Below are 14,055 nucleotides of genomic sequence, written 5' to 3' on the forward strand. Positions count from 1 at the left end.
CAAACTCATATACCTTGCTCACACTCGACCAGACATAGCATATTCTGTAAGTATGATCAGTCAATTCATGCATGATCCTAGAGAACCTCATCTTCAGGCCGCCTACAGGGTACTGCATTACTTGAAAGGCAATCCGGGGAAATGAATCTTGTTAAAAAGGAATGACACTTTTATTCTGGAAGCCTACACCGACGCTGACTATGCTGGTTCCATAGTGGATAAAAGATCAACTACAGGATATTGTACTTTTCTTGGAGGTAACCTAGTGACATGGAGGAGCAAGAAGCAGAATGTAGTGGCAAGGTCATCTGCAGAATCAGAGTTCAGGGCTATTGCTCAAGGATTATGTGAATTACTGTGGCTGAGAATCATTTTGGATGATTTGAGAATCCAATGGGAGGGTCTTATGAAGTTCTACAGTGACAACAAGTCAGCTATTAATATAGCTCATAATCCTATACAACATGATAGGACAGAGCATCTTGAAATTGATAGGCATTTCATCAAAGAAAAATTGGAGGAAGGGTTAGTGTGTATGTCCTATGTTCCATCAGAAATACAATTAGTCAATGTTCTAACAACGGGGCTAAACAGTTCAAGTTTCCATGATCTTGTATCCAAGCTGGGAATGGAAGACATCTATTCCTCAGCTTAAGGGGGAGTGTCGAGATGTGACTGAGATGGAAATAAAGTTGTGAGAATTAATTCTAATTTCCTTAATTAAGAAAATTAGAATTAATTGGTAAATCCCTTAAAATAAGGAAATTAGAATATATTAGTAATCCCTTAAATTAAGGGAATTAGTTAAATAGTTTCCTAGTTTTTCTCCTTTTAATCTCCTATATAATACCTTGTATGATCAATTCAAAGAATAAGGCGAAATATAAATTATTTCTTTAATTTCCCACACATTTTGATTTCCACACATTCTTTTCTATTTTATATCAATATTTATATTATACTTTATGTTTTATAATTTTTCATGAATGTATTAATACATTAATAGTTTTAGATAAAATATCAACACTTCAGTTAAAAAAAAATGCCACTTCACTCGCTCTTCGTTCTGGTATGTGTTTTGAAGCAAAAAAAATTTCTTGTGTATCACATTAAATTTTTTTCTATGCTAACACTCGTCTATACTATTCCAAAAAAATGCATAAAATTTTCACATGTTTATGAGTACTAAAAGCTTTTGTGAACAAAAAAGCAAGCACAGAATTATTGATCATGCTAGTTTGGAGGTTAGGGTAAGCTTTAGTACCTTGAACAAGATGCATTCGAGCAATAAATGAATCCACACGTCCTCGAAAAATTCTCCTTTCTTCATCCCACCACTTCTCTTTATCCACATCTGAACGTTCAACCCCCTCACTGCAATCTTTTCCCATCAGAAGCTTCCAAACCCTATTTGATTCTGCATCCAAATCGACCTTAGCCCGAGGACGCTGTCGCTTGATCAAATGAAAATTTCTCTCATAGGTAGTCATTATACCCCCATGATCAACATATGGAACTATTGAATTTTGTAATTGAGAACTGGAAACTTCATCACTTTTTATGCTAAGACGTCTTAGTTTTCTTACAATATCATCCACTGTATTCTTGAAGGGAACTAATGTTCCCAACGAGAGGCTGAAAGGAGCTGAGACATTATAATAACATGTACTTTGGCTGTCTACCGAAAAGGTTTCTACATTTAAATTCTTTCCATCCAAGCTTCTGGCGGACAAAGCACCTCCTTCAACAATCTTTTGTGCAGAAGAAATACCATTTGAACATTCTGATGGCCACTCTTCCACAAATGTGTGCCTTGTCTTTATGCGTGTATTCAAAGAATTCAATATTTCTTCAGATATCTCTAGATTAGGTTGTTTTCCAAATATCTTGTTTTCAAGAGTGTCCTTAAATTTAGATAGCTTTTTAGTAGTAGACTGTTGAATGATGCCCTCATTCTTCTGCTTGGATGGCTTAGCAGGATTTGACTTGCTCCTTGAGCTACTTAAGGAGGCTTCTCCAGCACCAGAAACAAGATTGTTTCGCACATATCCTTCCGTTTGGTTAAATGCTAATATACGCTCTAAATCTTTCATCTTCTCCTGGACCATAAACCTTGGTGCTTCTGCAACAGTGAAATTCTCTGAGCCATTTGAAAGCTGCTTTATGTCCCAACACTTTGAAGCATTAAAATTGACTTCCTCAGGGCCCCACCTCTCTATTCTTATTCTTTTGTGAATGCTTGTTGGGCTTGATTCTTTCGTCCCAGCATTGCTAGAACAGCCTCGAAGGACGTATGAATGAACGATTGCTTTTTGATTGGACGCTGCAGCTTCATCAAAGGAAAGTTGAACCCTTTTGGTGCCTTTAGGTAGTGTTTCAGAGATTTTATTGAAATTGAGATTCCTCTGAGTAACTTCTGAGGAGCTTTGAGAACTGAAAGAAGCAGAGTCCAAACAAGCAGTTTCCCTTGCTAGTGCCTTGAAATGTTTTACTGATGAATTTAAAAATGGCATTTTTTTAATGGATGAACGCATACTTTTGTTAATTTTTGCAGGTAGTGCTGGAACTTGTGACAGCTTTGAGCATTCATAGTTTGGTTGATATGTTGAACCACTGTGATCAGAGATGGTCTCTGGCGATAGCTTCACTGACAAGTCTCTGTCAAAATCTGCTGTTTCTTTCACGCTTAAACTTGTCACAGCACTTTCATCGCATTCCTCAAGAACACGAGCTCCAAGCACCTTTTTAAACATTGACATTGCATCTGAGAATTCACTGACTGCCAACTGTTCCTCCAGATCAAAGTTCAGGCACCTTCTCACAGGTTTGGTCTCTCCCGTGCTTTCTGCATTTGAAGCAGTGTCTGGAAAATGGTTCACAGCCTTCTTTCTCCTGGCATATTTCCTTTTGCACGAGGTACCTTCTTTACGTCCCATTTGTTCATCTGTCTCTAGCTGAGGGGTTACTGGCTTAGGTGATCTTGAAGGCTTTCCTTCCTCAAATACTTTTGGTCTGTGTTTTTTCATTTGTGGTCTCTTCTTCGGACTTACTAAGTTCAAGTCAATTCCATTATTCTTTCTCTCAATGACCTTTTGAACTCCTATGAGCCTCTCAGATGCCTCTTTAGAGGGCACAATTATGTCCTTTGTCATCAAATTTTCTACTCTCGCCCCCGCTTCATCTATGTCAGTAAGTTCTAAAGATAGCTGCTTATCCGGCAACGTCTTGTAAAACTTTTCTGTGGTTGCAGGGGTTGGGGGAGCAGACATTTTCACCATCTTAGAAACATTCAAAGTACTTTCTGGTAATGAATCACAAATAGGAAATAAGGTAACTGGCAATCCATCTGTGATGCTAAGAAGGCGGGAATCAGAATCTGGGGAATATTTATTTATACAAAGCTAAAGAGAGAAGTGTCAAAATAGTAACTCTTTGCAGGAGTCCTCCCAGACTCCATAAAAGTGGTAATTTAGCCCCCGGACTCTTTTAATGTATATTGAAATATTGGCTGAAATAGTTCCATGAGAATTATTTCAGGGGCTAATTTGACACTTTTATAGAACCTATGACTAAAATAACCATATGTAAAACAATTTACTCCAAAGCTAAAGGAAGGGTGAATGCCGTCAAAATAATCTCACACTCAGCTTTTTGGTTGCCGCAACAGCAGCAGCTGGTATTAGAAAGACTTGCATCAAGAAAGACCTTTCCCTCAAGCCGTGACATGTTTTGGCTAACATGAATCTCTCGGTGATTGCCAAATCGCACCAACAAGGGAAGACATGGTGGCAGATAGTTTGGATGGTCTGATGAGGTAGAGCTTCCAATCTGGATTGGAAGCTCCCATGGAGGTGTGGTGTCTTGAGCTGCATTGGTCACCAACAGAGCCGGTTCAAGCCAGCTTTGCCCAGGAGGTTGGCTCCTCCGGCTACTTGCTGGGGTGATTTTTGCTGGCGTTGTTGGCATCCATAGTTGTTGCATCTCAAACTTTTGCTGCTGTTGTTTCAATGCCAAAAGACGGAATAATTTTAAAATGATAAATGAAAAAAAAAATCAAATGCATACAGATACATTGTGCATTGAGTTATTCTAATCAATTAGAAAAGAATTCAATTTAAAATGAAAAACAGGAAATTAAAAAATAATAATTCAATGTGGTATCGATTAAATAAGTTATTTAAATAGGCCCAAAGCATTCACAACTTGAAAAGATCAAAACTTGGGGCAAGCAACAGTAGAGAGAAGTGGCCATTTTGCAGTTAAGTTTTGAGCATGGATGTAAAGTAAGCCAAAAATGGGTTTTAATCGTGATATGAAACGCTTCTTATTAAAGCATTTCAAAATTTTATCACCTTCAAAAGCAAAATATTTGTATGAAAATACAAAATTCTTACTTGGATTTTGTGCCCGGGGTTTGGAAATATACAAGAGGAACAGAAGGTCGAACGATGGGAATTAAATTTTCTATATTCATTTATCATTTAACAAATGAAAAAGTCACCAATCAAATTAAATTAAAACAATATAATTAAATTTAACTGGTTACTAGTTGTCCACATCTTCTATAAATATTTTCACTTCTATCGCTCATCTTTTAATTAATTAATTAAACTTGAAATGTTAATTTAAAACAACAATAAGCTTATACAAAGCTAGTAAATACTTAAACTTCTAAATTACAATACAAGAGAAAATAAAACAATATGCATTTCAGTTAAGCTTTTAATAAATCAATATAAATATTTAATATTATTTAATGAATCTTAATATATCAATAATATATTTCTATCATTCTATATATGTACAATCTTCACAGAAACATCGTCTAAAAATTGTCTCACTTAAGGTACTTCGATATCAATATTTTTTTAATTTACATGCACGGGTACCTTAAAGTTCTCTTGTTAGTATATTAAAGAGGTGACTTCATCATAGTCAGTAATGTACATACAAACAGTCAATATAAAGATATCATTAATGTGTTTATGGCATTTAATTCAATATACTATATATAACATACATTATTGTATAATAGTAAGTAGCTACAAACATTTATAACAATGTGACCAATAATAAAATAAGAGATAAATCAAAATAAAACTTGCAAAAGTATCATTAATTACAAATGCTAAATAGTTGCGAGAAACTAAAATATTATTATAGATATAAAGTACAAGTACTCACCTCAATGATGATTAATTTATTCTTGAATTTGCCTTGAAGTCGACTCTTCTAAATTGAAAAACTAACAAAAACATAATATTATATTGCAATATTTTAAATAAATTATTATTTTAATTAGTTATAAACTTAACATTATTTATGTATAAAATTTTCATATTTTACTTCATGTAATTCTGCTTAATTTTGAATTCCCTCTAGTACAGTGGCCTTAAAGAGGTGGTATTTGAATTGTTAGGCACATTAGGGGTAGCTTATGGTTCGTATAATAGCCTCTAACCATTCATATATATATATATATATATATATAATTTTATTATTAAATCAAAATATGGTTAAAGTTTACCTCCTCGGTCGAGCCCTAACCCGCAGACCCACGGCTCGCTCCTTCCTCCTCTGTGCTCGTCTCCCTCTCGTACAAGCTCTTGACGCCTCCTTCCTCCTTCATATGGCACAAGCGCATGTGAACCCCTCTGCACACGGGAGAGCTCTTTTTTCCTCTACACATAAAATCTGCGTCGCACGTTGTCTTCCTTCCTCTGCCTTTAGTCGCAGCTCGACGCAGCAAAGCGATGTTGTAATCCTCTTCTTTCCTCAAGCACAAGGCCAGTTGTGTCCTTTCCTCGGGTAACAAAGCATGTCACATCTCCTCCTTTCTCTGCTCTCGAACCGCACACACAAAAGCTACCGCCTCTGGTGTTGATTTATAAGACGAACTCTCCTTCTTGGCTTCCAAACCCCCTTGCTTCCTCTCCATTCTGTTTGGTTTTTTCTCCCTCGGTATCCCGACTCTTTACTTCCCCTTCTTCGGTTCTTCGTTTCTTCTCCCCCCAATGACTAAAATGGGTTGTCACAATCTTCCCAACTTATAAAAAATATTGCCCTCAAAATTTATTAACATACCTCAAGTCATTTCTTATTAAGCAGGCCAACATTAGCTATTCATAAATTTTATGATGAAACTAGGGGTCATTAATTATTGTAAAGTAAAGAGTTATACAATGCGACTCAACTATACTTTTGATAACAACACATAGCTACTGAAGCAAGAAATATACTAGAAAAACACCCTTATATATAAGAAAATGTCAAACTCATCATACATCATCACCATCAACAATAGTAGTTTCTCCTGGCTCACTATGAACGAGGGAATAAACTTAAGGTCGAACATCCATCTTTGAGTTGATAGGGTACAAACCATTCTCTGAATAACTCCACGAAATTCTCCCAACTGAACATCACATTAGATGTTTCTCTTAATGCTACCCACACCACCACCTTTCGACATCTTCACCTAGCACATAAGTAGCTAATGACACTCTTCTTTCATACGGACATGTCATACCATCTAATATATTCTCAATTCTCATCAGATAATCCCCTGCTTCAATCAAATCTTCAGTTCCCTTAAACAATGGTGGACGTAAATCTTAAAATATCTTCAAGTACTTATCCACAACGACTATATCACTTCCAATGGGCTGCGATCTGGACTCCTGAATCAATCGAGTCATTGTCATCATTATCTAGGTCAGAACATTCACATTTAAATTTACAATAAGTTGTACTTCTTTGTTTTCTATCGGATTCTCTTCTTCTATAATTTCAGATGTATTAGTATGTATGAATGGATATACTTATTGATTCTAAATTAAATTTTTAATTTTTATTATTATTAAAATTTCTTATAATTATTCTATTGATTTTTTAATCAAGATTAAATTAATTAATCTTAAACATTATCTCTGATACCACTTTTGTCAAGACCCGACCCGAGGTTTTGAAATAATTAAGACCAGAACACTCTCAGACGTTAGGAACTAAGTTTTCTATATTCAAAGAAATAAAAGAGGCGCTAATCAAATTATATTAAAGCAATATAATTAAATTTACTTCGTTACCGGGTCTTCTATAGACATTTTTCCTTATATCATTTATCTTTTAATCAATTATTTACACCTCAAATGTTCATTTAAAATAACAGGAAGCTTAAACAAAGCTAGTGATATGCATGCTCCTAAATTATAGTAATAAAAGGGAAAAGAAGCAATATATATGTCATTTAAGCTTTTAATAAATCAATATAAATATTTGATGATATTTAATGAATTTTAATGTATAAATAGCATATCTACATCATTCTATATGTGTACAATCGTCGCAAGAATACTGTCTAAAGATTTTACTACTTAACGTACTTCAACATCAATACCTTTTTTTCATTTACGTGCACATGTGTTTTAACATTACCCCGCTAGTGTCATAAAGAGGTGACTCCATCATACTCAGACGTGCACATACAAACAATCAATATAAACATATCATTCATGCATTCATCACATTCAATTTAATATACTATATATAGCATACATCGATGCATGATAGTTAGTAGTTACAAACATTCATAACAATGTGATCAATAAAGAAAAAAGCATGTAAATCAAAATAAAACTTATATAAGTATCATTAACTACTAATGCAAAATAGTTGAGAAGAATCAAAATGTTCATATAGATCAAAAGTACGAGTGTTCATCTCGATGACAATTAATTTGTTCTTAAATTTGTCTTAATGTCAACTCTTCTAAATTAGAAACCTAACATAACATTACGTTTATATTGCAAAATTTGAAAAAAAAAATTATATTTTAATTAGGTATTATCTTTGCATTATTTATCTAAAAAAAATTCATATTTTTTTATGTAATCCTGCTTATATATATATATATATATATATATATGGTGTCGTCTCTGATCCCGCTCGGCTCTGCTAGGGTTTCGCCCGATGGCGAACCCTAGTAGCAGCTACGTCTTCGCTCGTCTTCGCTGGTCTTCGCGCTCGACTCAGTTCGTCTCCCTCGCTTCTTCTCTTGCTTTGAGACACGTCTTCCCGTCTCGCGAGATTTCCTCACTCTGTCGCTCGTCTGCAAGTCCTTCTCGCGTAGCGGTTCCTCTGCGGCCCAGCGTCTCTGCAACTCCGATCCTCTGCGGCTCTCTCTCGCGGGTGCGCTTCTCTACGGCTCCTCTGCGGCTTCTTTGCGCTCACTGCTTCCTCTCTTCTTTCTTTCAAAGCTTTCGATGGCTTCGGACAGATCGTATGCACCTTCCCTTTTGGGTGTCCGCGCCTCAGACACACCTAAATCGTCATCTTTTCCTCCTTTTTTGAGTGGGCAGAGGACATCAAGAAACCTGTTAGGAAGAATGGGAAGTCTGCCATATTTTTTACAGAAAATGAAGGTATTCAACTTGTTTCCTCCTGTCGTCTGAATTTGGTTGGGAAATTTTTGTATGGTCATCCCAAATCCCAAAGTGGAGCTCATTCGTAAAGAATTTGAACTTATGCACCTCGTTGGAGAGTGAAAAACTGGACTATTAGATGGGAGGCATATTCTTATTCAAATTAGTAATGAAGATGATTACATGCGCTTATTCACTAGAAGGATAATATGGATTGATAGCAAAGCAATGAAGATTCTGAAATGGTCTGAGAATTTTGACCCACAGACAGAACTGTCAATCATTCTGGTTTGAATTCGCCTTCCTGGTCTGAAATTTCATTACTTTTCTCAAAAAGTGTTGTATTTTATTGTCTCAGCTTATGGTAAGGTCTTAGCTTATGGAAAGCCACTCAAGACGAACATTCTTACTTTTAATTCTTCTCATCCATCTGAAGTCAGAATACTTGTTGAAAGAAACATCACTATACCCGCTTCTGAGGAAATCTGGTTGGGCACACAACACCAAGGATATTGGCAGAATGTAGAGATTGAGTCTTTTCCGCCGTATTGTTCGAACTGTCGTATGTTCGGACACTCCAGTTCTCAATGTCATCATCTGCACCCCCACCTCAGACCAAAAAAGCAAACTACTCCGCTAGATGTTGTGATTCCATCTCCTCCTGATCAGCTCCAAGTTTTTGACACTATTGATCATCAGAAGGATACCCCAAAAGACGTCACTTTCCCTGCAGGTAATATGTCAATCATTCAGTCCCCACTTGTAGCTCCCCCGTCATTGGAACCTCCTATCGTGGGGGAAAAAGAGATTCTCCAGACCCCGCCCGCTTTAGAACCTATCACTGATAATACAGGTAGAAATACTTTTACTGTTTCACTACTGTCTCATCAAGTCCAGAAAAATGTTGGTATTACTCAAGCTCATGGGGATCATGATGTGCAACGACCTACAACTGTCCGACCACCTTTGGAATCTACTGATCAAATCAGTCAATCATCGAATGAGAAATAGCAGGTGTACACATCCAAGAGAAAGAAGAAAAATGAAAATTTACTTGAGCTCAGGAATCTGATGGATTACACTTTGGTTACTACGGGCAATGATACTCAACTTACTAATTTGTTAGCCGGCTCACTTCCGCGAACTGGAGGTAGGACTAAAGTGAGACGTCCTTAGCACCTTTGTGCCCTTTTATGGCTTTTGATTTTTTTTTCCTTTATATATTTTTGCTTTATTTGAGTTTTGTGTGTTGTTTTGCACGAGTTTGGCTTTCTTTTAGGCTCTCTCATGCAACATTTCTGTATCTTTCTTCCGTATTAATATATTTGCCCTTGGGCTTTAAATATATATATATATATATATATATCAAGGGTTAATATATTAAAGAGGAAAATATACAGATAAGTTGTATCAGAGGGTTAAAAAGAAGGCCCAATTCACACAATACAACACACACAAAATCTCAAATAAAGCAAAGACACATAAACATTAAAAACCAAAAAGCCACCAATGGGCGCAAAAGTGCTAGGGACGTTCCACTTTAATCATCCCTGTCTCTAATTCTCGAAAAGGAGCCAGCTAACAAATTGGTAAGGTGCGTCTATTACTCGAAGTAACCAAAGTATCGTCCATCAGATTCTTAAGCTCAAGTAGGTCTCCATTCTTCTTTCTCTTGGATGTGTAGACCTGTCATTCCTCATCCGTTGATTGACTCATTTGATCATGGATCGTTCCAAAGGTAGTCAGACAGGTGTAAGCTGTTTCACATCATGATCCCCATGAGCTTGAGTAACATTAACATCTTGCTCGATCTGATGAGACAGTAATGAAGCAGTAGAAGTATCGCTGCCTGTAATATCAGTGATAGGTCAAGTGCAGGTGGGGTCTGAAGAATCTCCCTCGCTCACACGATAGGAAGTTCTAAAGTCAGGGGAGCAACAACATTGTGTGGATACTGAATGGTTGACATATTGTCTGTGAGGTTAGTGACGTCTTCAGGGGTATCATTTTGATGATCAATAAAGTTAATAACTTGGAGCTGATCAGGAGGAGATGGATTCACTGCCTCTGGCGGAACACTATTTTTTTGGTCTGAGGTGGGAGTGTAGATGGTGTAATTGAGAACTGGAGTGACCGAACATACGACAGTTCGATCAATATAAAGAAAAAGACTCAATCACTACTTTTTGTCAATATTCATGATGTTATGTGTCCAATCAAATTTCCTCAGAAGCGAGTGAAGTGATATCTCTTTCAACAAGTACTTTGGCTTCAGAAGGACATGAAAGATTAAAAGTAGGAGTGTCTATTTTGAGTGACTTACCGTAAGCTGAGACAATAAAGGACAACACTTTTTGGGTAAAATAATGAAATTTCATATCAGAGAAGCGAATCCAAACCGGAATGATTGGTGGTTCTGTCTGTGGGTCAAAATTCACATACCATTTCAGAATTTTCATTGCTCCGTTATTAATCCAGATTATCCTTTTAGCAATAAGCGCGTGTAATGTTATTCATTATTAAGTTAAATAAGAATGTGTATTTCATCTAAAAGTCAAATTTTTTACTCTCTAACAATGTGCATAAGCTCAAATTCCTTACGAATCAGCTCTATTTTGGGATGCCCATACAAAAATTTTCAGACCTAATTCAAACGACATGAAAAACCAAATTGAATACCTTCAGTTTCTATAAAAAAGATAGCAGGCTTCTCATTGTTCCTACTAGATTTCTTGATATCCTCCACCCACTCAAACGAAGGAGGGAAAGATGATTATTTTGGTGTGTCTGAAGTGTGGACACTGGCAAGGGCAGCTGCATACGATTTGTCTGAAGCCATCTATAAGGATAGGTGCGACGTTTACGCGGTGAGATGAAGAAAGTAGATAGCAAATTACAAATCCAGAACAGGGAGCAAGGAGCGGGATGGAGGAAAGCCCCTTTGTGAACTGCAGATGAATCGAGCGAGCGAGCGGCAACTAAGAGACTCCCCTAAGCCCGACGACTTCTCGGGACAATGACGAGCAGCTGAAGAACCCCATGTTATGTTGGAGCCTGGTTCGGTCCGCCCAATCCCGCTCCCGATTTCTCCCGCTCCAGACTCCCACTCCCGATTTCTCCTGCTCCAGACTCCCGCTTCCGCCCCTTGTTTCTTAAAGCCCCGCTTCCACCCCTTGTTTCTTAAAGCGAAGCTTCGCGTCTCCTGCTCTGTCGCGATAGTTCTCGCTTCCTGTTCGCGATAAAAGGTATCACACAAGTCTCCTTCAATTTACAGCACAGCCCTTTATGTTTTTTCTTCGGTGGTTTATGCTTCCACGGAACAGAGGAAGAGAAGTACAAGGTGTAGTTCCTTGCGATAAAGAAAGAAGAAAACGAAGAAGATTGTTCTCCCTTGACTTCTTCTTGGTGGCTTGTGGCAGAAGAAAAATTGGGTTTATTTCTCTTGTAAGTTTATCTTCTTCGGTTTATCTTGGTGCAGAGAGAGAATAAGAGATAGTAATGAAGTGAGAGATTCCTCTTGTAAGTCGAGACGATCGACTGTGTAAATTCCTCGAGTAGTAAAATCTTCTGCAACTCCGTGGACGTAGGTAATTTGTCGAACCACGTAAATCTGTGTGTTCTGTTGTGTTACTGTTTCTGGTGTGAATTTTTCTCGTTCTATTTTTCACTTCATCGTCGATCGTTATATTTCAATATACCACAACAACTAGTATATATCACAACAACTGGTATCAAAGCCCGTGATTTCAGAACTGAGGAAGAATGATTGCTGCAGATTAAGTGAGGGTTTCAGGGATTGAGAAATTTGATGGCACAGATTTTGATTTATTAGAGAATGCAGATAGAGGACTAATTCTATGGGAAGAAACTTCATCTTCTGTTATTGGGGAAAAGACCTGAAAGGATGGATGAAGCTGAATGGAATTTGTTGGATCGACAAGTTTTGAGGTTTTTTCAATTAACTGTTGAGGTCTGTTGCACACAACGTCATCAATAAAAGGATGACTGCAGATCTCATGACAGTCTTATCAGGTATGTATGAAAAACCATCGACGAATAACAAGGTGTACTTGATGAAGAAGTTATTCAACTTGTTATTGGCGGAAGGTGTTTCTATTGCTCAACACCTGAATGATTTCAATACTATCACAAATCAATTGTCGTCTGTTTAAATTGATTTTGATGATAAAATACGTTAAATTGATTTTGATGATTGATGATGAGATACGTGTGCTGATATTGTTAGCATCATTGTCAAATAGTTAGGAAGTCATGAGGATGGCAGTTAGCAGTTTTGCAGGTAAATCTAAACTGAAATATGATGATATTTATGATTTGATTTTAGCTGAGGAGGTGCGCAGGAAAGATTCTAGCGAGATCTCAGGTACGAGTTCGACACTGAATGTTGATTTCAGAAGGTGATAGCAGGACAAGAACTCAAAGAGAGGGAGATTAAAATCAAAGTTTGGTCAGCAGGCAACCTGCTGGAATTGTGGCAAAGCTGACCACATAAAGAGGAACTGCATGAATCCCAAGAATATGGAAAATGATAGCGCAAATGTGGCATCTAAAGAAATACATAATGCACTATTAATGAGAGGAGAGTGGATCCAGGACACTCATTCCTATTGTTCCATAGATAGAATGAGAAGAATAACAGAGCAATGAAGAAATCTTGCAAGATGAAAGTTCGAGCAAGTGGGAGCTGACAGAACTTCCACCATGAAAGAAGGCATTACACAACAAGTGCATATACCAGGTGAAGACTAAGCTTGATGGCAGTAAGAGGTACAAAGCCAGACTTGTTAAAAAATGCTTTCAGCAAAGGTAGTGGGATATTGCCCATGCAGTAGTTGTATGCAGAGACAAGAGTAATCTAGGAAATAGCTTGAAGGTGCAAAGCTATGTGAACCCTGCTGATATGTTGGTTGACGGTGTTACTCTTGAGAAACTGAAGTTGTGCACGGCTTCAGTTGGTATTCTGGTGTGAAGATAGGGCTTTGAGTTATAGAGATGGAGGATTCATGTTTGAAAAAAAGGGCGACGTCGCCAGTGGAGGAGATCAGTTTGAGGAAGAAGACGTTGTAGTCTGTATACCGGTCTCCACATGGGAGATTTTTTTATGTCAGAGCCCGGTTCGGTCCGCCCAATCCCGCTCCCGCCTCCCACTACAGACTCCCGCTCCCGCCCCTTGTTTCGTGGAGCGAAGCCCTCGCTTCGCCCGATCGTCGCGCCTCCCTCAGCTTCGCGAAGAGTCGCGTCTCCTGCTTTGTCGCGACAATTCCTGCTTCCTGTTCGTGATAAAAGATATCGCACGGCTCTCCTTCAATTTATAGCACGGTCCTTTGTGTTTTTTCTTCGGTAGTTTCTACTTCTACGGGACAAAGGAAGAGAAATGCAAGGTGTAGTTCCAATTCTGGTGTGAAGACGGGGTTTTGAGTTATAGAGATGGAGGATTCATGTTTGAAGAAAAGGGCGACGTCGCCAGTGGAGGAGATCAGTTTGAGGAGGAAGACGTTGTAGTCTGTATACCGGTCTCCACATGGGAGATTTTTTTATGTCAGAGCCCGGTTCGGTCCGCCCAATCCCGCTCCCGCCTCCCACTACAGACTCCCGCTCCCGCCCCCCGTTTTGT

At 37.9% G+C, this 14,055-nt stretch overlaps 1 protein-coding gene across 9 annotated transcripts in view; it reads right to left on the minus strand.

Annotated features, from left to right (window-relative positions):
* The window catches only part of LOC110019457 (protein ROS1-like), an 86,618-nt gene that overhangs the window by 67,520 nt on the left and 5,043 nt on the right, over positions 1–14,055 (minus strand). For 8 of the 9 annotated variants that reach the window (XR_002293454.1, XR_002293453.1, XR_002293451.1 and 5 more), the window contains exons 2-3: positions 3,642–3,996; positions 1,265–3,346 (exon numbers count right to left, since the gene is read on the minus strand). Coding sequence is in view for 5 of the 9 variants with exons in the window: in XM_020717118.1 (XP_020572777.1) it covers positions 1,265–3,346; positions 3,642–3,981 (2,422 nt within the window). In the remaining 4 variants the exon portion in view is untranslated. The remainder of the gene's footprint in view (positions 1–1,264; positions 3,347–3,641; positions 3,997–14,055) is intronic. The other variant, XM_020717119.1, reaches the window with a different exon arrangement.

This window comes from Phalaenopsis equestris, unplaced genomic scaffold, assembly GCF_001263595.1.
Source record: "Phalaenopsis equestris unplaced genomic scaffold, ASM126359v1 Scaffold000057, whole genome shotgun sequence".
Lineage (NCBI taxonomy): Eukaryota > Viridiplantae > Streptophyta > Magnoliopsida > Asparagales > Orchidaceae > Phalaenopsis > Phalaenopsis equestris.